The 26,234-nt window shown below is 34.7% G+C and overlaps 1 protein-coding gene across 1 annotated transcript; it reads left to right on the forward strand.

The window, feature by feature from the left end:
* The first annotated feature begins 20,044 nt into the window (after nt 1-20,044).
* Nucleotides 20,045-22,398, forward strand: LOC139843034 (homogentisate phytyltransferase 1, chloroplastic-like). Its single transcript, XM_071833119.1, has 10 exons — nt 20,045-20,251; nt 20,743-20,826; nt 20,933-21,091; nt 21,190-21,279; nt 21,394-21,495; nt 21,617-21,712; nt 21,792-21,863; nt 21,987-22,082; nt 22,153-22,257; nt 22,354-22,398. The coding sequence occupies exons 1-10, from the start codon at nt 20,045-20,047 to the stop codon at nt 22,396-22,398; spliced, it is 1,056 nt and encodes a 351-aa protein (XP_071689220.1).
* Nucleotides 22,399-26,234: the final 3,836 nt, after the last annotated feature.

Below are 26,234 nucleotides of genomic sequence, written 5' to 3' on the forward strand. Positions count from 1 at the left end.
ATATAATATTTAAATAATTCATAATAAGAATAATATTAAATAATAAAAAGTTGTTAATTGAGCATAGTTCAGGGGTTGTAAATGAAAATTTCAATTCTAATTTCGCCTATAAAAGGCTATGTATTACGTTCAATTAAGGGATACATTTTTCGATCCTAAATCTATCTTTCTATTTCTATATCTTTCCCCTCAATATCAATTATCAATATCTATATTCTATATCTCTATCATAATGTTAACTTAATAAGATATAACAATAATCTTAATTTTAATTTTAAATTATGATAATAATAAGATTTATGATAGAGATCGTTTGAGTGTGTAAGTCGAAATTCTGTCCGTGTAACGCTACGCTATTTTTAATCATTGTAAGTTATGTTCAACCTTTTTACATTAATGTCTCGTAGCTAAGTTATTATTATGCTTATTTAATCCGAAGTAATCATGATGTTGGGCTAATTACTAAAATTGGGTAATTGGGCTTTGTACCATAATTGGGGTTTGGACAAAAGAACGACACTTGTGGAAATTAGACTATGGGCTATTAATGGGCTTTATATTTGTTTAACTAAATGATAGTTTGTTAATGTTAATATAAAGATTTACAATTGGGCGTCCCTATAAATTACCATATACACTCAATCGAACACGATGGGCGGGGTATTTATATGTACGAATAATCATTCATTTAACCGGACACGGGAATGGATTAATAGCCACTAGAATAATTAAAACAGGGGTGAAATTATGTACAAAGGACACTTGGTATAATTGATAACAAAATATTAAAACCTTGGGTTACACTCAGTCGACATCCTGGGGTAATTATTAAACAAAGTATTAAAATCTTGTTACAGTTTAAATCCCCAATTAGTTGGAATATTTAACTTCGGGTATAAGGATAATTTGACGAGGACACTCGCACTTTATATTTATGACTGATGGACTGTTATGGACAAAAACCAGACGGACATATTAAATAATCCAGGACAAAGGACAATTAACCCATGGGCATAAAACTAAAATCAACACGTCAAACATCATGATTACGGAAGTTTAAATAAGCATAATTCTTTTATTTCATATTTAATTTCCTTTATTTTATATTTAATTGCACTTCTAATTATCGCACTTTTATTTATTGTTATTTAATTGCACTTTTAATTTTCGCACTTTAATTTCTGTCATTTTAATTATCGTCATTTAATTTACTCTTTAAATTAAGTTTTAGTTATTTTTATATTTTGCATTAGGTTTTAATTGTGTTTTAAGTTTTAAAAATCGACAAACCGGTCATTAAACGGTAAAAACCCCCCTTTTATATAATAATACTACTACTTTATAGATATATATTTTTCTATTTTTCTATTTTGTGTGCGTTAAACTTCTCGAGCTTTCCCTGTGGAACGAACCGGACTTACTAAAAACTATACTATAATACGATTAGGTACACTGCCTATAAGTGTTGTAGCAAGGTTTAAGTATATCCCACTCGATAAATAAATAAATAACTTGTGTAAAATTGTAGCATATTTAATAGTATTTCGCACTAAAAATAATACTATTTTGTATACACCCCCTACAACATCAGGGATTGTCTGGACGTTGGGAGATATAAATTTGAGAGAAAAACAACTCTATTACTCACAAGAATAGATTTACAGAGTATTACAAAACTCTTACAAAAAAAATTCTCAAACTCACACACACTCTCTAGGTTGTGATTACACTTCTCTGAGTGATTTAGGATGATTTACAACTGAGGTTTGCACCTCTATTTATAGTAAAAATTCTATGGTGGTGGAATGGTGTGAACGGAGAAGGTTGGCGGCCGTCATCGTCATCAACTTTGCTACTTCCATATGAGTTGTCAAGGTTGCCTACTTTGAATATCTAGAAGGTGGGCTTCTAGATTGTAGGCTGAAAATCTTCAATTCTCCCCCTCCAGCCGAATCCACGAACATTCCAGTTATGTCTCTGCATAACTCCAACTTCTCTCGAGTCACCACCTTTGTTAACATATCCGCAGGATTCTCCTTTGTATGGATCTTCACTAGTCTCAACAGTTGTCGATCAATTACCTCGCGTATCCAATGATAGCGAATATTAATATGTTTTGTACGAGAATGGTACATGGAGTTCTTGCTCAAATCTATAGCACTTTGACTGTCACAATATACCTTGTACTCCTTTTGCTTGATTCCAAATTCTTGAAGATAACGCTTTAACCACAACATTTCTTTTCCAGCTTCTGCGGCAGCAATATACTCTGCTTCAGTTGTGGATAATGCAACACACCTCTGTAGTCTTTACTGCCATGAAACAGCTCCCCCTGCAAAAGTGTAAATGAATCCTGAAGTAGATTTCCTACTATCAGGATCTCCGGCCATATCCGCATCTGTATAGCCTTCCAAGATTGGATCAGCTCCCCCATAATAAAGACATAGATTCTTTGTACCTTTAAGATATCTGAGAATCCATTTTACCGCCTCCCAATGCTCTTTCCCGGGGTTCGAGAGAAAACGACTCACCGTTACCACTGCATGAGCAATATCGGGCCTTGTACACACCATCGCATACATCAAACTTCCAACTGCTGAAGAATATGGTACTGAGGACATCTCCCCGATCTCTTCCTTGGATGAGGGACAAGAACTCTTGCTTAACTTGAAATGGTTAGCTAATGGAATGCTAACAGGTTTGGCATTGTTCATATTGAAACGTGAAAGCACTCGTTCAATATACTTCTCCTGAGATAGCCATAACCTTTTATTCTTCCTGTCTCGGGTTATCTGCATTCCCAAAATCTGTTGAGCCTGTCCTAAGTCTTTCATGTCAAAAGACTTAGAGAGTTCCTTCTTCAGCTGGTTGATCTTCGTTGCGTCTTTCCCTACGATCAAAATATCGTCTACATAAAGTAGAAGAGCAACGAAATCTCCTTCAGAAAACTTCTGAATGTAAACACACTCATCTGCTGCAGTTTTCTTGTACCCGTGACTCACCATGCACGAGTCAAACTTCTTGTACCACTGCCTAGGTGCCTGCTTTAAACTGTACAAACTTTTATTCAGCATGCATACGAGGTTATCTCCTGAAACCTCAAAACCTTCTGGCTGCTCCATGTAAATTTCTTCATGTAAATCTCCATGAAGAAAAGCTGTCTTTACATCCATCTGTTCAAGCTCCAAGTTCATACTTGCGACCAATCCAAGTATGACTCTAATTGAAGTCATCTTGACTACTGGTGAAAATATCTCGTCAAAATCAATCCCTTTCTTCTGTTGGAATCCTTTGACTACAAGTCGTGCTTTGTATTTCACCACTTTTCCACTACCATCCTTTTTCAGCTTGAACGCCCATTTATTTTTCAGTGCCTTCTTCCCGCGTGGAAGTTCTACAATCTCATAAGTTTGATTTTTCTGCAGAGAATCCATCTCATCCTGCATTGCGAGCAACCATTTTTCTTTATCCTTATGAGTTACTGCTTCATGAAAACTCTCCGGTTCTCCATCTTCAGTAAGTAGAAGGTACTCGGATTCTGGATATCTACTCGATGGAATCCGACCTCGTTCAGATCTACGAACTTCTGGAACATTCTGAGAAGATCCACCATCATCTTGACCTTGTGATGGTGCTGGAATGTCTGGCAGATGGGGTTGTGACTCCCCCTGCTCAGCACCATCATTTTCCTCATTATCTTCTACTTCTGGCATTTCTTCTTGCACTGAAAATTCATTTCTCATGAATGATTCCATTGTTGCCTCTGGCACCTGAGCAGCAACATTTGACTTCTGAGATATTGTGGGCTTTTCAATATCTTCTATTGTCTGGCTTTCATGGAACACCACGTCCTTACTTCTGATCACCTTTTTCTCCTTTGGATCCCATAATCTGTATCCAAATTCTTCATCTCCATAGCCTATGAATATGCATGGAGTGGTCCTTGCATCCAGCTTCTGCCTGAGCTCCTTTGTAATGACCCGCATTTTTCCGATCATTCTATACTTATAAGATTAATATTTACATAAATTAAACTTACCAACATGATAAGCAATCCAAATTGTTGAGAATTATGTTTTGAAAAGAGTTTTACACAACGTTTGACCGTCTAGTTGACCGATGATATCACGAACTATATAACATATGATAATTATACGTTTGTGTATATATATGTATATATACATATTTAACATGATCTAAGAATGTTGTAATATCTCATTTTGTATTAATAACAATAAGTTATAAGTATATTTTGAAACTACTAACTTAAGTTTTCAAAACGATAATCATACGTAACGTTATTTGACATAAATACTTATGACCTATAATGTTTATACATATATCGTATATGTAATGTATTTAATCACTTTTTAAGGACTTAAATACATAAAACAATATAAGTGTATTCACAAAAGATAGCTATATTTGAATTCTCATTCCATTTTTCACAAGATTTCTATACGTATATCTAGAGTATATGTACTCGTATCATACCTAGCTTCTATACGTATTTACTATTAGTATATACACATCAAATCACCACCTAACTAGCCATTATTACTGCCCTAGATGAGAGGTAATTAGAATTTGGAAGTTTGTTGACTAATTTCACAAAATAACAACTTGAAAATCTTGTCCATGTTTCCCATGAAAAACGTTTTTTTAAGGCTTTATATACTCCATCCATTTTCAATCTTTACTACCTCATTTTCTCTAAACAAAACATAATCTTAAGAACCTTAAGTGTTCATCATAATCCCAGCAAGATACCATGAATATCTAGCTTCAAAAACATCACTTAATCACCATAATAAAACCCTTACAAAAACACTTCAAGAATCCTTTCAAGAACACAAGTTTACTTCCAATCTTTCATCCAATTCCATCACCCTTTTGGTTCTAGGTTCTTACTCCTCTTTTACAGCAACCTTGTCCAAGGAACTTGAGGTAGTAACTATGTTCATAACCTTATTCGATTCATATATATATAGCTATCTTATTTTGTGGTATAAAATTTTAACAACAAGAACATAGTTTGAATGTTTTCAAACTTTTTTGCAAACTAAATAGATCCTTCTAACTTAACTTTTAAAATACTTCAAGACCTGTAATATATCTTAAATATATGCTAATTTAACAAGGTTTAACTTGGTTTTTCAAAGAACACCTTAAAAACTGTTTTTACGACGTCGGAGTGTAATCGGGGGCTGTTTTGGGTTGGATAATTACAAACCATCTTAAACTTGGAGGTTTATTTTCTGGAAAAATGATTTTTACTATGAATATGATAACACATAAAAATTTCATGATTTAACTCAAAGTATAAGTATTTTTAGAAAAATAATCATTTAAGGTTGTTTACATGATGGAAAATGATTAACTTCATAAGTTTCACTAAAGTTTGACCTATGACCTGTGATTTCGAATACAAACTAAGGTATTTACAGTTCATAGTCTTAAAGAGGGACTCGATCCAAGGAAGTGGCAAGTTGAATCAACGAAAACGGAGTTGTAACGAAGAAACTATGACCAAAACGAGATCGGATATCTAAGACTAGTTTAGCTACGAAAATAATTGGAGAAAATTAAATAAATCACATCTTTTTAAAATAACATGATATTTTATATATATGTACTCATAATTTAATTTTATATGGTTCAGGATCACCCGTAAACAATACGAGAAGATTAATCATAAGATCCCATGATTGTACGCAACACGTCATTTGACAACACCGGTACTTTATGTACGCAACACGTCATTTGACAACACTGGTACCGTGGGTCAAGATTAATCTCGACCAATACATATACGATGGGGGTTTTTATTTATTTCATTGGGGGTTTATTAAACACCTAAAAATGAACCATTTAAAATTGAATTACTAACATCGGACTGCTAACTACGGACTAAGGAATTATTAAAAGTATTAAAAGTATTATAAGTATATATATGTGACGTTTGTTTAAAAAGAAAAGGTATTGATATATTATATATGGATAGGTTCGTGATATCAATCGGAGACCAAGTCAAAATTACATATCTTCAAGACGAAAGTGAGTATATAGTCCCACTTTTAAACTCTAAATATTTCGGGATGAGAATACATGTATTTTATGTTTTACGATATGGACACAAGTAACTGAAAAATATATTCTACGTTGAGTTGTACCACTGGCATACTTCCCTGTAGCTTGGTAACTGTTATTTACAGCGGTATTGTAAACGCGAATCCTGTTGATAGATCTATCGGGCCTGACAACCCCAACCGGACTGGACGACCAGTATTCAACGGTTGCACAGTACTTCATTTCGTGACTACACTTGGTACGGTGTAGTAAGATTTCATAATAAAGGGAATATGCGACGTGATTAAATGTTAAGTATGGTTACCAAGTGCTCAACCACTTAGAATATTTTTATTAAAACGTTTATATATGAAATCTTGTGGTCTATATATATATATATTGCTGCCGGCATTAAACCTATATCTCACCAACTTTATGTTGACGTTTTAAACATGTCTATTCTCAGGTGATAATTAGAAGCTTCCGCTGCAACATGTTGAATTTAAACAAGATCTTGAGTATGCATATTTGTGTCAAAAATAAAACTGCATATCGGAGGATTTGTAATGTAAAATATGCTAGAAATCGTATTGTTATCATCACATGTAAAGTTTGTAAGTCTAAGATTATCGCTAAACGATAATCATCTTTTTATTGTCTAAAGCTTGTATTAAAATAAGAGTTATGGTTTGTAATGTAAAATAAATGCAGTTGTTCTTTTAAAAATGTCGCATATAGAGGTCAATACCTCGCAATGAAATCATACGTTATCTAACTCGTTCTTATGGTTAAGGACGGGTTATGACATGTGGTATCAGAGCGGTGGTCTTAGCGAACCAGGTTTGCATTAGTGTGTCTAACCGATAAGTCGTTAGGATACATTAGTAAGTCTGGACTTTGACCGGGTCTGATTTAAAAACCATTGCTTATCATTGTTGGTTAAAATTTATATGTAAATATTATGTAGTACTAATGGGTTAGTTGTTGTGTGATAGATGTCGAGCTCAAAACTTGTTATCACATTCAGCGACTCCGAACCAGAATCTTCAGATGGTGTTCCAGTCATTAACCTATCCGATGACGAAAATAATATCTTTGGGGAAGACTCACAAATTCCGGATGAACCGACTATAAAGAACCCGGAAAGTGAACCCGAGGAGGAAAGTGAACCCGAGGAGGAAAGTGAACCCGAGGAAGAAATACAGGAAATTACGAAAGACAAGTTCGAACTAGGAAAGAAACGAAAGGCTAATGAATTAGAAAATTCAAATCCCGAGTTTAGTAAGGATGATGTGGCACCAACTCCACTAGACACTACCACCCCTATTCCCGCTATTCCTATTCGTTCTATCCCGGCATCCAGTTCTTCAGTCCCACAGCCAAAATATAGACAGACATCCAGGATAAGTGTTAAGCGATTCTTTGAACCTAAACGTCCTAGAAAATAGACCAAACGATGCGCTGCCGTATTAAACCATGGGATCATATAATGTTTTGTATAATATTATTAGTGTGGTTTGTTTAATGTTCGATGTAAGATAAGCATATGTAAAATAGTGAAGTGTGAAATGCAATAATTTTCCATGGTTAAGTATTATTTAGATGGTAGTAATTGATTCTGTACTAAGCTATTAAGTATGGACATTAACGGGTAGGTACTACCCTAGATATAATTATAAAACGCTAATAAGAAGAAAAGGCTTTTATAATAATACCTGGTTCATATTATTAATAAGCTATAATGTACTGTAAATATACACTACATCTATAATATTCCATGTGAATAATTATTTTCTTTTCATTCTTATAGAAGAATATGGCGCGATTGAACCGAATGACGGAACAAGAAATCCGGGAACTCATCAATCAGCGAGTGAACGACAGAATGTTATGGGTCGAGGCTGCAAGAGGTGCTGCAGTTAACCCAAATCCTCGTGTGGGGTGCACTTACAAAACTTTTCAAGCTTGCAAGCCCTCATCATTCAGTGGAACAGAAGGACCGATCGGTTTAACCCGGTGGATAGAAAAGATGGAGACTGTGTTTAAAATAAGTGGTTGTGTTGAAAAGGACATGACCAAGTATGCATCGTGCACTTTACAAGATAGTGCACTCACGTGGTGGAAAAATTATGTGAAGGCTGTAGGAGGAGATGTAGCTTATGATACTCCTTGGGAAGAATTCAAAACAATGTTAATCAACGAGTATTGTCCAAGGAACGAGGTTAGGAAGTTGGAAGATGAATTACGAAGTCTGAAGGTTATTGGTACTGAAATCACCAACTACAATCAGCGATTCATGGAATTAGTTTTGCTATGTCCTGAATTGGTTCCAACCGAAGAACGGAAAATTGAAATGTACAAAGATGGTTTGCCCAAAAAGGTCAAGGCAAATGTTACAGCATTGAAACCTAAGACAATTCATGAAGCTATAACCATGGCAAACGAGCTAATGGATCAGGTCATCATGGATAAGAAAGTATCCAATACTGATGTGAAGGTATCAGGTAACAAAAGAAAGTGGAATGAAAATTATGATCGAGGTAACCAACAACAATCTTTTAAGAAACAAGAAATCACGCAAGGTGCGGGTAGTGGTTTAAGCTTTGGTTATAAAGGACAAAATCCTTTATGCAACCGATGCCACAAACATCACTCTGGTTACTGTAATGTGGTATGCAACAAATGTAATCGAAAGGGTCATCTTGCTGAAGATTGTAGGGCTCTCGTTACAAATACAAATGGTACCAAGACGCCTGCCACCAATGCAAATAGAACTGCTTTGGCTACCATTACTTGTTTTGGGTGTGGAAAACAAGGTCACTATAAGAGCCAGTGCCCGAATCCAGAGAAGAATATCGGACCTGCACGTGGGAGAGCATTTGTTATTAATGCTAAAGAGGCATGTGAAGACCCGGAGCTTGTTACGGGTACGTTTACCATTAATAACTTATCCGCATCTATTATATTTGATACTGGTGCTGATAGAAGTTACGTGTGTAGAGACTTTCACGCTAAATTGAATTGTTCATCATTACCTCTAGATGCTAAGTACATGATTGAGTTAGCTAATGGTAAACTAATTAAAGCCGATAAAATTTGCCGTGATTGTAAAATAAATTTAGCCGGAGAAACGTTTAAAATTGACTTAATACCCGTAGAATTAGGAAGTTTTGATGTAATAGTCGGCATGGACTGGATGTCCAAAATAGGAGCTGAAGTTGTGTGCGCCAAGAAGGCAATTCGCATTCCTCGTAAGGATAAAACGCCAGTAATGATTTATGGAGAGAAGGGTAACTCAAAGCTAAAACTCATTAGTTATTTGAAAGCTCATAAGTGCTTGAAGAAAGGGTGCTATGCTATCTTAGCACATGTTAATAAAGTCGAAAAGAAAGAAAAAGAGAAGTGCATCAATGACGAGCCTGTGGCAAGAGATTTTCCTGAAGTATTTCCGGAAGAGTTGCCGGGATTACCTCCATTTAGATCTGTAGAATTTCAAATAGATCTTGTACCAGGAGCTGCACCGGTTGCCCGTGCTCCATATAGACTTGCACCGTCCGAGTTAAAAGAACTTCAGAGTCAGTTAAAAGAATTACTGGATCGTGGATTCATACGACCAAGTACTTCACCGTGGGGAGCTCCAATTTTATTCGTCAAGAAGAAAGACGGATCTTTCCGAATGTGTATAGATTATCGTGAATTAAATAAGTTAACTATCAAGAATCGGTATCCACTACCGAGAATTGACGACTTATTTGATCAACTCCAAGGATCATGTGTGTACTCGAAAATTGACCTAAGATCGGGCTATCATCAATTACGTGTCAAAGAAGAAGATATACCGAAAACTGCTTTTCGGACACGCTACGGTCATTACGAATTTTTGGTCATGCCGTTTGGATTGACGAATGCGCCAGCTGTATTCATGGACCTCATGAATTGAGTTTGTAGTCCGTATTTAGATAAGTTTGTTATCGTTTTCATTGATGATATTCTTATCTATTCCAAGAGTGAGCAAGAGCATGAACAGCATTTAAGGTTGATATTAGAGTTGTTGAGAAAAGAACAGCTATACGCTAAATTTTCTAAGTGTGCTTTCTGGTTAAAAGAAGTGCAATTTCTTGGCCACGTTGTTAGTAGCAAAGGAATTCAGGTTGATCCAGCAAAAATTGAAGCCATTGAAAAATGGGAGACTCCTAAGACACCAATGCAGATACGCCAATTTTTGGGTTTAGCCGGTTATTATAGAAGGTTTATTCAAGATTTTTCCCGAATAGCTAAGCCGTTGACAGCGTTAACGCAAAAAGGGAAGAAATATGAATGGACTTCTGAGCAGGAGAGTGCATTTCAATTACTGAAAAAGAAGTTGACTACGGCGCCTATTTTATCGTTACCAGAAGGGAACGATGATTTTGAAATATATTGTGACGCTTCGCGACAAGGTTTTGGTTGCGTTCTTATGCAACGGAAGAAAGTTATTGCATACGCATCCCGACAATTAAAGATTCACGAGCGGAATTATACAACGCATGATCTAGAACTGGGAGCAGTCGTGTTTGCATTGAAGATATGGAGACACTACTTGTATGGGGTTAAATGCACTGTGTTTACTGATCATAAAAGCCTTCAACATATTTTCGATCAAAAACAGCTGAACATGAGGCAACGTAGGTGGGTTGAGTTAATAAATGACTATGATTGTGAAATTCGTTATCATCCCGGGAAAGCGAACGTGGTGGCCGACGCTCTAAGCAGAAAGGAACGAGAACCAATTCGAGTACGAGCGATGAACATAAAAATTCGCATGAATCTCAACTCACAAATCAAAGAAGTTCAACGAGAAGCACTTACTAATGAAAATATAGGAAATGAAATAATGAAGAAGTATGAGAAGCAACTCGTTATACGGGAAGATGGAATTCGATATTTTGCAAACCGTATTTGGGTACCGAAGTTGGGTGGATTAAGGAAGTTGATATTGAATGAGGCACATAAGACAAGATACTCGATACATCCTGGAGTTGGAAAGATGTACCAAGATCTTAAGACACATTATTGGTGGCCTAATTTAAAGACAGACGTTGCAACATATGTTGGGGAATGTTTAACTTGTTCCAAAGTCAAAGCTGAACACCAGAAGCCGTCAGGGTTACTTCAACAACCAGAAATCCCAGAATGGAAATGGGATGGTATTACCATGGATTTCATCACGAAGTTACCAAAGACTGCCTGGGGATACGACACCATTTGGGTGATTGTTGATCGTCTCACCAAGTCTGCACATTTCTTGCCTATAAAGGAAACGGATAGAATGGAGAAACTATTACGATTGTATATAAAGGAAGTTGTTTCAAGGCATGGAATACCTATTTCCATTATATCCGATCGTGATAGTAGATTTACATCAAAGTTCTGGCAATCACTACAGGAGGCCCTAGGAACTCGTTTGGATATGAGTACCGCGTATCATCCGCAAACCGACGGGCAGAGTGAAAGAACGATTCAGACTCTTGAAGACATGCTCAGGGCATGTGTGATCGATTTTGGAAACGGATGGGATAAATATCTACCATTAGCAGAATTCTCGTATAATAATAGTTATCATGCGAGCATTAAAGCTGCGCCATTCGAAGCATTGTACGGAAGGAAGTGTAGATCTCCTATTTGTTGGAATGAAGTAGGAGATCGACAATTAACTGGTCCCGAGATCATACACGAAACGACTGAGAAGATAGTACAAATCAAGGAGAGATTGAAAACAGCCCGTAGTCGCCAAAAGAGCTACGCCGATGTTCGAAGGAAACCATTAGAGTTTCAGATCGGTGACATGGTTATGTTAAAGGTGTCACCGTGGAAAGGTGTAATACGCTTCGGAAAAAGGGGTAAACTGAACCCAAGATATGTAGGCCCGTTCAAGATTATCGAACGCATTGGACCGGTAGCTTATCGACTCGAGTTACCACAACAACTCGCCGGAGTACATAATACATTTCACGTCTCAAACCTTAAGAAGTGTCTTGCAAAGGAAGATCTCACCATTCCTCTTGAAGAAATCCATGTCGACGAGAAACTACAATTCATCGAAGAACCAATCGAAATCATGGATCGTGAAGTTAAACGGCTCAAGCAGAGCAACATACCGATCGTTAAGGTTCGTTGGAATGATCGAAGGGGTCCTGAGTTTACTTGGGAACGAGAGGATCAGATGAAACAAAAGTATTCACACTTGTTTCTCGATGACGCAAGATAGGTACAATTTTAAAATTTCGGGATGAAATTTATTTAACGGGTAGGTACTGTAATGACCCGCATTTTTCCGATCATTCTATACTTATAAGATTAATATTTACATAAATTAAACTTACCAACATGATAAGCAATCCAAATTGTTGAGAATTATGTTTTGAAAAGAGTTTTACACAACGTTTGACCGTCTAGTTGACCGATGATATCACGAACTATATAACATATGATAATTATACGTTTGTGTATATATATGTATATATACATATTTAACATGATCTAAGAATGTTGTAATATCTCATTTTGTATTAATAACAATAAGTTATAAGTATATTTTGAAACTACTAACTTAAGTTTTCAAAACGATAATCATACGTAACGTTATTTGACATAAATACTTATGACCTATAATGTTTATACATATATCGTATATGTAATGTATTTAATCACTTTTTAAGGACTTAAATACATAAAACAATATAAGTGTATTCACAAAAGATAGCTATATTTGAATTCTCATTCCATTTTTCACAAGATTTCTATACGTATATCTAGAGTATATGTACTCGTATCATACCTAGCTTCTATACGTATTTACTATTAGTATATACACATCAAATCACCACCTAACTAGCCATTATTACTGCCCTAGATGAGAGGTAATTAGAATTTGGAAGTTTGTTGACTAATTTCACAAAATAACAACTTGAAAATCTTGTCCATGTTTCCCATGAAAAACGTTTTTTTAAGGCTTTATATACTCCATCCATTTTCAATCTTTACTACCTCATTTTCTCTAAACAAAACACAATCTTAAGAACCTTAAGTGTTCATCATAATCCCAGCAAGATACCATGAATATCTAGCTTCAAAAACATCACTTAATCACCATAATAAAACCCTTACAAAAACACTTCAAGAATCCTTTCAAGAACACAAGTTTACTTCCAATCTTTCATCCAATTCCATCACCCTTTTGGTTCTAGGTTCTTACTCCTCTTTTACAGCAACCTTGTCCAAGGAACTTGAGGTAGTAACTATGTTCATAACCTTATTCGATTCATATATATATAGCTATCTTATTTTGTGGTATAAAATTTTAACAACAAGAACATAGTTTGAATGTTTTCAAACTTGTTTGCAAACTAAATAGATCCTTCTAACTTAACTTTTAAAATACTTCAAGACCTGTAATATATCTTAAATATATGCTAATTTAACAAGGTTTAACTTGGTTTTTCAAAGAACACCTTAAAAACTGTTTTTACGACGTCGGAGTGTAATCGGGGGCTGTTTTGGGTTGGATAATTACAAACCATCTTAAACTTTGAATTGGAGGTTTATTTTCTGGAAAAATGATTTTTACTATGAATATGATAACACATAAAAATTTCATGATTTAACTCAAAGTATAAGTATTTTTAGAAAAATAATCATTTAAGGTTGTTTACATGATGGAAAATGATTAACTTCATAAGTTTCACTAAAGTTTGACCTATGACCTGTGATTTCGAATACAAACTAAGGTATTTACAGTTCATAGTCTTAAAGAGGGACTCGATCCAAGGAAGTGGCAAGTTGAATCAACGAAAACGGAGTTGTAACGAAGAAACTATGACCAAAACGAGATCGGATATCTAAGACTAGTTTAGCTACGAAAATAATTGGAGAAAATTAAATAAATCACATCTTTTTAAAATAACATGATATTTTATATATATGTACTCATAATTTAATTTTATATGGTTCAGGATCACCCGTAAACAATACGAGAAGATTAATCATAAGATCCCATGATTGTACGCAACACGTCATTTGACAACACCGGTACTTTATGTACGCAACACGTCATTTGACAACACCGGTACCGTGGGTCAAGATTAATCTCGACCAATACATATACGATGGGGGTTTTTATTTATTTCATTGGGGGTTTATTAAACACCTAAAAATGAACCATTTAAAATTGAATTACTAACATCGGACTGCTAACTACGGACTAAGAAATTATTAAAAGTATTAAAAGTATATATATGTGACGTTTGTTTAAAAAGAAAAGGTATTGATATATTATATATGGATAAGTTCGTGATATCAATCGGAGACCAAGTCAAAATTACATATCTTCAAGACGAAAGTGAGTATATAGTCCCACTTTTAAACTCTAAATATTTCGGGATGAGAATACATGTATTTTATGTTTTACGATATGGACACAAGTAACTGAAAAATATATTCTACGTTGAGTTGTACCACTGGCATACTTCCCTGTAGCTTGGTAACTGTTATTTACAGCGGTATTGTAAACGCGAATCCTGTTGATAGATCTATCGGGCCTGACAACCCCAACCGGACTGGACGACCAGTATTCAACGGTTGCACAGTACTTCGTTTCGTGACTACACTTGGTACGGTGTAGTAAGATTTCATAATAAAGGGAATATGCGACGTGATTAAATGTTAAGTATGGTTACCAAGTGCTCAACCACTTAGAATATTTTTATTAAAACGTTTATATATGAAATCTTGTGGTCTATATATATATTGCTGCCGGTATTAAACCTATATCTCACCAACTTTATGTTGACGTTTTAAACATGTCTATTCTCAGGTGATAATTAGAAGCTTCCTCTGCAACATGTTGAATTTAAACAAGATCTTGAGTATGCATATTTGTGTCAAAAATAAAACTGCATATCGGAGGATTTGTAATGTAAAATATGCTAGAAATCGTATTGTTATCATCACATGTAAAGTTTGTAAGTCTAAGATTATCGCTAAACGATAATCATCTTTTTATTGTCTAAAGCTTGTATTAAAATAAGAGTTATGGTTTGTAATGTAAAATAAATGCAGTTGTTCTTTTAAAAATGTCGCATATAGAGGTCAATACCTCGCAATGAAATCATACGTTATCTAACTCGTTCTTATGGTTAAGGACGGGTTATGACATCCTTGGATACATGTGCGTACGCCAAACATCCAAATACTCTTAAGTGAGAGTATGATGGATCCTTTTCAGACCAAAGTTTCTCCGGAACTTCAAAATTCAGTGGTACTGATGGAGATCGATTGATCAAATAACAAGCGGCTCTGACTGCTTCTCCCCAGAATGGCTTTGGCAGCTTAGCCATACTGAGCATGCTCCGAACACGTTCCATGATTATTCGGTTCATTCTTTCTGCTATACCATTATGTTGAGGGGTACGTGGGACCGTCTTCTCATGTCGGATGCCATATGATCTGCAATAGGCATCGAACTGCCTGGAAGAGTATTCACCGCCGTTGTCGGATCGAAGACACTTTAACTTCTTTCCTGTCTCACGTTCTACCATGACATGGAACTGTTTGAAGTAATCGAACACCTGGTCCTTCGTCCGTAAGAAATATACCCACACCTTTCGAGAAGTATCATCGATAAACGTCAGAAAGTATCGATTGCCGCCAATTGATTCAACCTCCAAGGGACCGCAAACATCAGAGTGTACCAGACTGAGTAACTCTGATTTTTTTTCGTTGAAGAGGAATTAAACGAGACTCTATGCTGCTTACCAAACAGACAATGATTGCAAGGATCTAGTGCAGCATCCTTGTCTACATTGATAAGCTCCTTCTTTATTAGGTAGACAACCCTTTCTCACTCATGTGACCGAGTCTCTGGTGCCATAAATTTTGTGAAGCCTCCTTTTCTGCAACATTAATACTGTCTGTGTAGATCTTCACATGAGTCTTGTACAGTGTGCCACAAATGTGTCCTCGAGCGACTATCATAGCGCCTCTTGACAATTTCCATGTGCCTTTACTGAAATGACTATCATAGCCCTGTTTGTCGAGAGCTATCCCAGAAAGTAAATTCAGCCGAAGATCTGGCACATGGCGGACATCCTTCAAAGTGATTGTGCTCCCGGAACTTGTCTTTATCCTGACATCTCCAATTCCGACAATCTCAGCGGAACTGAAATTTCCCATCTTCACAACTCCAAAGTCACCAGCTTTGTATGTTGTGAAGTATTCCTTGTATGGAGTCACGTGGTAGGAAGCTGCAGTATCTACCACCCATTCTGTTTCTTCTCGTGAGACGTGAAGGCATGTCTCATCATGGGTTGAACAATAAGCTACATTACCAGAGATAGTCACTAATGTTTCTCCACCCTTATTCTTCGGCTGTGAACTGCTTTGACCTTGTTCCTCTTTCAATCTATAGCAGTTCTTCTTCATATGTCCCTCTAATCCACAATGATGACATTTATATGTTGGTTTTCTGCCATCAGCTGACCTGCCCCTGCTCTTGATTCTGCCTCTACATTTATTTTTGCTACTCATTCGCTGTCTCCCCCGATTCTCTGTGACAAAGGCATGGGTCTGATCTGTGCCCATGTCCTTTCTCTTTGCCTCTTCACTGAATAGGGCATCCTTGACCATTGACATGGTAAGTTTGCCATTCGGGGCTGAGTTGCTGAGTGTTACTACCAGCGTTTCCCAACTATCGGGAAGGGAACTAAGTAGCAGTAGCGCCTGAACTTCATCGCCAAGCGGCATCTCTACAGAAGATAACTGGTTGACCAAGCTCTAGAACTCACTGGTATGCTCGGCAACTGAAATTCCACTTTTGAGCTTCATGTTGACTAAACGCCTCATCAGCAGGGCTTTATTCCGAGCAGTCTTGGCCTGATACATGTCCTCCAACTTTTTCCAGAGGACATATGCGTCTGTCTCTTGTGCAACATGGTGGAAGACACTATGATCAATCCATTGACGGATCTGACCAATAGTTTTTCGGTTTGATTTCTTCCACTCTTTCTCTTTGGCAGAATCAGGGTTTATACCCTTCAATTCAATAGGATCGAACAAATCCTTACAGCTGAGGAGATCTTCCATCCGAGGTTTCCACAGCGTGTAGTTTGTGGCTGTGAGCATAATCATAGCTCCGGAAGATAATGTTGACTCTTCTGTGGACATTATCACCTTACAAATAATTTTTTTAACACAAACGGGGTTGAATTGTAGAAAACAGAGATCACCGTTACGTCCGGAACGGTTGAAAATGGTGGAATAGACACTTCGCGGCTTAAATTCCACTTACGGGGTAAAATTATAATTTTTATAAACTTCAGGGACCAAAAATGAAATTCTGAAAATTTCAGGGACCAAATTGTAAAATTTCAGAATTGCTACAGTACCGCTACAGTACCACTACAGTGACTTGCTACAGTGCCGCCAGTTGCTACAGTGATCGTCTTCTCCGGTGAAAATTCCGGCACCGGTCGTCTTCTCCGGCGAGATTCCGGCGAGTTGATCAAACTTTGACCGCGTTTTCTGGGCTTTTTATAACTCCGTTTAAGTCGCCGTTTTTTGCGTTGGACTCGGTTCGACGAGACGAATCCAATGGTACACTTAAAATTGAATTTTGAGAAAACTTCAGAAGACCCAAAAACTCAACCAACGTCTCTAACCAAGCTCTTGATACCACTTGTTAGGAAGAGGGGATCGCCTGGACGTTGGGAGATATAAATTTGAGAGAAAAACAACTCTATTACTCACAAGAATAGATTTACAGAGTATTACAAAACTCTTACAAAAAAATTCTCAAACTCACACACACTCTCTAGGTTGTGATTACACTTCTCTGAGTGATTTAGGATGATTTACAACTGAGGTTTGCACCTCTATTTATAGTAAAAATTCTATGGCGGTGGAATGGTGTGAACGGAGAAGGTTGGCGGCCGTCATCGTCATCAACTTTGCTACTTTCATATGAGTTGTCAAGGTTGCCTACTTTGAATATCTAGAAGGTGGGCTTCTAGATTGTAGGCCGGAAATCTTCATATATCAGTTTTCACTTCGTTAGGTTTTAATTTAATTGAGGCTAACCTCCACATTTACACGTACTATAAGGTTTTTTCCGTATGTAAGTATATTTTTTTCCTTGACCATCTTTTTTACTAGTTAGCTCGCACATTATCACGGTGACAGTTATTTTGACGACTTAAATTATATCGTACGGGTTAATTGAAATAACAAAATACGATGGGTATATATATGTAATAGCCGTTTTCATTCTAAAATGGGCGTATATATTGTAAAACCCATGTTTGAACTAATGACAAAATGTAATGTCATAGTCTAATTTGAGATCACAATGGATGTGGACTATACTTTCAATCAGGCATTTTAAATTTGTATCTATTCTAACTTCTTGATATATTCATTTTAATTTCCGCTTTTTTGAGGAATAAAAAACAATGGATGTAGACTTTATAATAATCTTTTCAAAATTTTAAGTTTATCCCTCATTACATGGTGAATTGGTGATATTATAACGAGAAAGAGATAGTGTGTAGATTTTGCACATAACCTTTCTTTATTGTACGTGTGTATGTTTTGAACTTTGTAACTCAGTATAATTTATTGCGAATGAAATTTTTTACTTTGCTATATCGTGTATATTCAACGTGTTATTACTAGTAATCGATGGAGTCAAAAATACCACTTAACGGTTTAATATGTCATCACATAATTACAATAGAGTAAATAAATGAATGAATTTAGGTTTGCATTATTTTAAACACCAGACTAATGTTTGTGCAATTATGCACATGCGATTTATCGTACAAATGTGCAATTTATATTAAAATAAAAATAAATATTTAAATAAGGATTTTTTTTTAAATAAGGATTTTACTAACGATAATTTTAAGGGTTGTCGTTAACATAATAACATGCATTGGTATATTATAAATAGCGGTTATCGATCACTTTCAAAATGACAGTTATCAAGATGTACAAAAATTTAATACATGTTAACTACAAGTCTAATAGCTGTAAATCTGTAATTAATAAAATCATTTAAATTTAAATAATTATAATCGTAAGAAGTTACTCTATACTAGTTATTTGATTTGGGTTGGGCCGTAAACGAATCCAAAAGCAAATGAGATGTGACCCATATATTAAATACACTCCCCGCGCCGATATATGTCTAGACAAAGAGGTCACGCATCGATTTATAAAGTTGACCAAAGGTATAATATATCAACACTTATAATTTTATAAAACATGGGTTTTAGATTAGTACGATGTCTTGATTTGTTACCAAATAATATTAGTAATACACACACTTTATCATCAATGAACCAATAAATGAACTCCACCACATCAATTAAAAGCCATTGTTTGGCATAATGTTACCAATATATATTATCGGATTTTTGGTCGGCATTATGTTATCGTATCCTTTTACCCTTGTTCATAAGGACATGTGCCTTTCTATTTTTTATAACTTTTTATTTCATTTTTGGCTTACGAAACCAAAGCATCTCTATAATATGATATAATAAGTATTGTGTATATATAACCGATTAACGCTTAAATCCAAAAGAAAACAAACGAATTCTGACGGGTTAGTAGATGAAAAACTCGTAAACAGGACAACAATAACAAGAACAAACGTTATCCATACTAACAATATACACCAAGGTCTTTCGTTTGCGCTGTTCCCGCGGTTTAGTTATACTTGAAAGAAAATAAAATGAAAACAATGCAGATTAAATCGACTCTGAAGCCTTGGTCCTTTCCAAAATCTCCGTTGGTGCCAACGGCGGTTAATTCTGGTAACTAACTTCATTTCATATATAACTTTTCATCACTTTGCTAACATTTAACATATAAAGATTGATTTCTTCTAGATCATGGAAACGTACAAGTTTCACGGACTCATTTGTGGAAAACCATTAGAATGGAGCATTATGATGTCAAATTTGGGAGATTAAATCCTCTAAAACGCCACACACGTAGAGCAGATTTTTCGGCGAGTGCCAACTCTGAATTTTCAGACAGAGCACACGATTATGGAGCTTTTCGTCCTCAATTGCATGGTGAATTACTTAGAGCTATGTTGAATATTATCTACAAATACTCGAGAGTTTACACTATTAAAGGAACGGTATAAATTCTAATTCTTTCTTTGATTTCGATAAAGTAGGTTGCCGGTAATGTGCATAAAATAATTGTGCACTTCAAAAAGCGTCACTTTCAAGTCTGTAAGTAACCGCTCAGTACAACACTTTAAAACACGTTAACGACGTCCCTAAAGACTGTCGTTAGCAAAATCCTTCTTTCTAATCATGCACTGAACTAATGATGATCGATCAGTGCACTTAAACTTACTTAGCTCGCGTGATTTACAAAAGCCACACCCTTTTCTGTAGCCGATCCTGATTCGACATTAAAAGTACATTGATTTTTCCCCAATAAGTGAATAATTCTGTTTGTAAATAACGCTTGTCTTCAAATTAGAAAGTAGTGATATGGCATCATCAAAAAACATTACAACTTTAATTCGGATACACTTATATATGCAATGTCAAGCCACTATAAATAGCTAAGTTTATTCGGTGATCACGAATGTAATTTAAACGATCTTCTAAAACGCAGGCCTTGTCTATTATTTCAGTCTCATTGCTTGCCGTCCGTAGCCTTTCAGATATTACTCCGTCGTTCTTTGTTGGAGTTTTGCAGGTCCGTTTTATCATCCTTGTATCTATCACACTAACTCTGTCCAAAGTTAAATCTATACTTCATCTTCTTGATCTCAGAATCAAAGTGACTAACATGAAACTTTCAGGCACTCGTTGGTGGTGTTTTGGCTAATTTATATGTTGTGGGCATAAATCAACTGTCTGATATTGAAATCGACAAAGTTAACAAACCATATTTGGTGTTGGCATCAGGCGAACTTCCTGTCAAAGTTGCCGTTCTACTCACCTCGTTGTATGCTTTTTTGGTATTACACAAATTAACTTAATTACTTCAACACAATATATATTATCTTTATGATGCACAAAGTTCAAAAGTAATCATGTTAATAATTACTCTTATTAGGGATTTTGTTTAGGATGGAGTGTTAAATCATGGCCTTTTAGGTTGGGTCTCTTCTTATGGTATGCTTTTGGTACTGCATATTCAGTTCATGTGAGTCAAATGATTCATGTAATGTAATTTTAATATAATTAATCAATCTAATAATAGTAACAAATATTTTTTATTGACTAGCTTTATACACAACTTTTGTGCATGCTTTTGTAGCTACCCTTGCTACGATGGAAGAGGATTCCTGTGCTTGCCGCAATGTGTATTTGGTCTGTTCAAGGAGCTATTGTTCCTATTCTGCTCCACCTCCACGTTCAGGTTCCTTCATTTTTTTTTTTTTTTCATATAATTTTACTTCAATTGTGAATAGTCTTAATTGGCTAATTTGTCCACATATGTGGTTTATCGAACATTGTTAGTAACTAACATGAACACGCAGACATACATAACTGGACAAACGGTTTTCCTTTCGAAGCATGCCATCTTTGTATCTGGAATCATGAGCATCTACGCGATAGTTATAGCACTATTTAAGGTACTTACGGTCATAAATTAACAAACTAATTAAACACGGATTGTATTGATCATGTACTAAAAATGCCAACTTAAATTAGGATGTTCCCGATGTGGAGGGTGACAAGATTAATGGAATTAACTCCCTTGCTTCTCAAGTCGGCCAAAAACGTGTAAAAATTAAACTATATCGATCATTTATCTATCAATCAGAATTAGCTTTAGGATTAATTTGAAATAATATAATATTTAATTTGAATTTAGGAATAAAACAACTTACATATTAATTTTTTCAGGTTTTTTGGATTTGTATATGGCTTTTGGAAATGGTATACGGTGTGGCTATATTAACCGGGTTGTTATCAGCAAGGTTTTGGATCCGATTGATTATGGTAAATTAGTTTTTCAATTATTTATTTTGTATTTTGTAATTTGTATTTTGTAATTTTGTAATTTGTACAGGTAATTGGTCATAGTATTCTTGGTTTTGTGTTGTGGAGAAATGCGAACCTGGTTAATCTCGTAAACAATGAGGCCACTGAATCATTCTACCTTTTTATTTGGAAGGTAGTTTCTTGCTCTGTTTATAAGTTATTATTATTATTATCTAATAATTTTTTATTTTTTTTTTAATGTTGAAATACGTTAAATCCTTTTGTGTAGCTATATTACGCGGAGTATTTATTGGTACCCATATTACGATTTTAAGCATGTGAAGCTCATGCCGAGTATATAAGGAACCTTCTTGTTCCGAGTCTTCCAAGGTGTTTGTTATAAAACAAGAAAAGAATACAAGAAATTGAATGCCCAATGATCATTGTATTTACTTAAGGAGGTCACATTACAAAGTAATTGAAAAGATGAAAAATGATTACAACGATTACAGACTCAATCAAACGAACACTACTTATAGATATTGTTCCTGACAGTGACGGATCCAGGTTTTTATTTTGATGGGGCCAAATTTTTTATGAAAATTCGGAGTAAAATATGACACGAAACATTGTCAAAGCGAGTTAGGAAAACTACGATACATATCAATAAACAAACATATCTAATAGCTTACAATGATCAATTTAACATCTTTAAACATATTATTCTTAGTTTGAAAAAGGAGAGAATTTTCAAATCTATAATGTAGAAGAATGCAATTGTAATATTTTAGTTAGTACATCAAGCTATAAGAGTCAAATTTGAGTTCAAAATTAAAATGTTTATAAAATTAGATTTAACATCAAATCATTGTTTTTCTATTGACTTTTCAGAAAGAAAAAAAAAATAAGTTTGTTTCATTATAAATCCGTATTTCATCGTTTAATAGAAAAATAGGAGTAAAAATAATAAGTTATATAATGTTTGCGGTTAAATAGTTACTCTTATTTACATTTACAATATATATAATACCCAACAACTATGAATAGTACCCGCATGATGTCACGCTATCACCATCGCGTCAGCAATTTTGTCCCTTTCCCTTCATTTTTTTGCCCTTTTTTTTTAAATGTTGTATTTCATATCCAAACTTTTCGCCCAACGGAGTGGGCTATAGGCCAACATCTAGTTATAAATGTGGAACATATATTGAAAACGTAGAAGTGATCTATATCCACTTATTGAGGTGTAAACGAGCTGAGTCGGACTCAAGTCCGACATGGCTCGAGCTCAGCTCATTTTAAATTCACTGAGCTCGAGCTTGACTCATTTCGAGCTTGACATATAAAGCTATAGCTCGGCTTATTAGGATTTAATCAAGCTCGAGTTCGACTCGTTTATTCAATACTAATACTAATAATATTTTATAATTATTTTATCTATTGAATAATTTTTTAGCCATACATAATACAATTTACTTATTACATACATACATACATACATACATACATACATACATACATATATATATATATATATATATATATATATATATATATATATATATATATATATATATATATATATATATATATATATATATATATTATAGTAATAACTTTATTATATAATAATATCATAATTATTAGTATATTATCAAAAAAAAAAAAAAATAATGTATATTAACATAAAAGCTCCTTTAAGCTCGTGAGCTTGTTCGAGCTCAATATAAAAATCTCGAGCTCGTTTAGTAATTAATTGTGACGATCGCTCCAAATCCATATGGACGAACACGTCATTCATCGATTTCATTGTGAGGTATTTGACCTCTATATGATACGTTTTGTAAATATTGCATTCTTTTGAAAAGGCACACTATAAATGAATATTTAAATCAAAGGTTTTCGACATTTGATGATTTCTACATATAGACAATCACCGTAATATAATAGTTTACAATAGTACTTCCGTTGACAATGCAGTCAAAATAAGATACATGGTGATGATTTGGTGAATGCAACGTTTCCTTGAAAAATATGCCATGTAAGACTCCATGCACATAGCTTGTCTAACATATAAGCAAACAGCGGAAGACTTCTAGGGAACCTGAGAATAAACATGCTAACAAGTGTCAACACAAAGGTTGGTGAGTTCATAGTTTTAATGTTGCGCATAATCTGTATATAAAGGTGAATCACAAGTTTTCAGTTGTTTCATCCAGAAACATTTATCAAAATATTCTACAAGATTGAGCACCCTGGTAACTAAGCTTTAACGTTATAATAAGTACCCCTGTTTTAACATACATGCAACCAACATGTACAATACACGCAAACCAACGTGTACTAACCTCAAATAGCATACGTCTGTTTTATAGTTCAGGCTAGGGTTTCTATACCTGGAACAGACGGGGATGTCAAGCCCTATGGATCCATATATAACTACTCGCGCCCACCAATTCTTATAACTGGCAGTTACTAGTTACCAAAGCTAAGGGATTTTCGGTTCAAACTCGGTGTAGAATTTAGTATGTACTTGTATCCATTGCGTTTAAAATAAATTGCATGTATTCTCAGCCCAAAAATATATATTGCAAAAGCAATTAAAAGGGGAGCAAATGAAACTCACCTTAGCAGCATATAAAGTCATTCATCGAAATGTGACCGAAACTCGGAATGCAAAATAACCGTAGATCTCAACCTAGAGAACTTATGTTGGTCAATACATGTCTAACAAGCTAGGTCTGGTCATAGTGTATCACAATCCTAATGCTCGAGATCGACATACAAAAGTTATCAAAAGTCATTTCAAAAAAATCAATTTTGACAATTGTTCAACAAAATGAGACGTGCCTTATATAAGGATTCATTTACTCGGCTAGTAGTATTCAAAATCCAATTTATCAATTTCATAAACAGGTTGTTTAAATCATAATTGCAGATTCAAAAGCAATTTCAATTAACGCCAATCATAATTCAGTTGATCATATATTTTAATTCGTTCATCGAAATCATACGATATCTAAATGAAAAGTTATTGATTTTTCGCCAGCTTTCCAAAAACATGCATATCATATACCTTTTATTAGTAATATATGTATTTAATTCGTGATTCATCATAAACTGTTTAACGACGAAATTTAGCATACTAGCATGCATAAACATATATACTCGAGCACTAGATATGTATACACTATTAATATATAAAAGATAAGATATGAATGCTCACGTATCAATATTGTGATTCAATATTGCAGGAAAGTACGTAGACGCAACGGAGATGATAAACACTAGGTTAGACTTGCGAATAATACCCATGAACATTACCCATAATCTCCATAGCTATAACCCATCGTTTCCTTAGCTTAAACCCGTTTGAAAACTTATTTTGAAAGTGACATGCTCATGACTTCGTCGTAGTATTTTATGTATAATACTAATTAATAATACTCCGGACTATAAGATTAATAATAATATTAATAATAATAATAATAATAATAATAATAATAATAATAATAATAATAATAATAATAATAATAATAATAATAATAATTAAAATATAATTAAAATATATATATATATGAGAGCAGAGAAGATAGGATGATATGTGTGTACACCAAAACTGAATTCGACTGAATTTATAGATCCTCTCCTGAAAAAGCACCCCATGCGATCGTATGGGGTTTGTACTGGTTTGCCATGCGATCGCATGGCTGTAAAATCCAGCTACAATATTTTTGTCTCGTTGTTTGTCGACATATTATAATATAATATATATAATATATTTAATTTATATAATTATTTATATATTATATTATATTATATTATATTATATTTACGTGCATAGTTAACTTGTAATCTTGGTTCCGATGTCTTGTACGTTTACGTTCGACTTATGTCCCACTTCCGGTTTCTCGAATGCATTTTCGTACGCTTAGAAAACTAGTACTTTTCGTTACGCGAAGTGTACCTTTATCAAAAATTAAACTTAATCATTGATAAACTATGTCACTCGAAGTGTAGGTTTAATCAATTAAGTGTTTTGGTTATTTGCTTCTATAAATCATCGTCTCGTAGTATATACATATACATATATACATTTTCATTTTGAAATAGTGTTTTACTGTAGCAAAGTTATTTTCGAAAACACTGTAGTTTTTCGGGTACTGTAGC

This window comes from Rutidosis leptorrhynchoides, chromosome 4 (assembly GCF_046630445.1).
Source record: "Rutidosis leptorrhynchoides isolate AG116_Rl617_1_P2 chromosome 4, CSIRO_AGI_Rlap_v1, whole genome shotgun sequence".
In the NCBI taxonomy this organism is placed as follows: domain Eukaryota; kingdom Viridiplantae; phylum Streptophyta; class Magnoliopsida; order Asterales; family Asteraceae; genus Rutidosis; species Rutidosis leptorrhynchoides.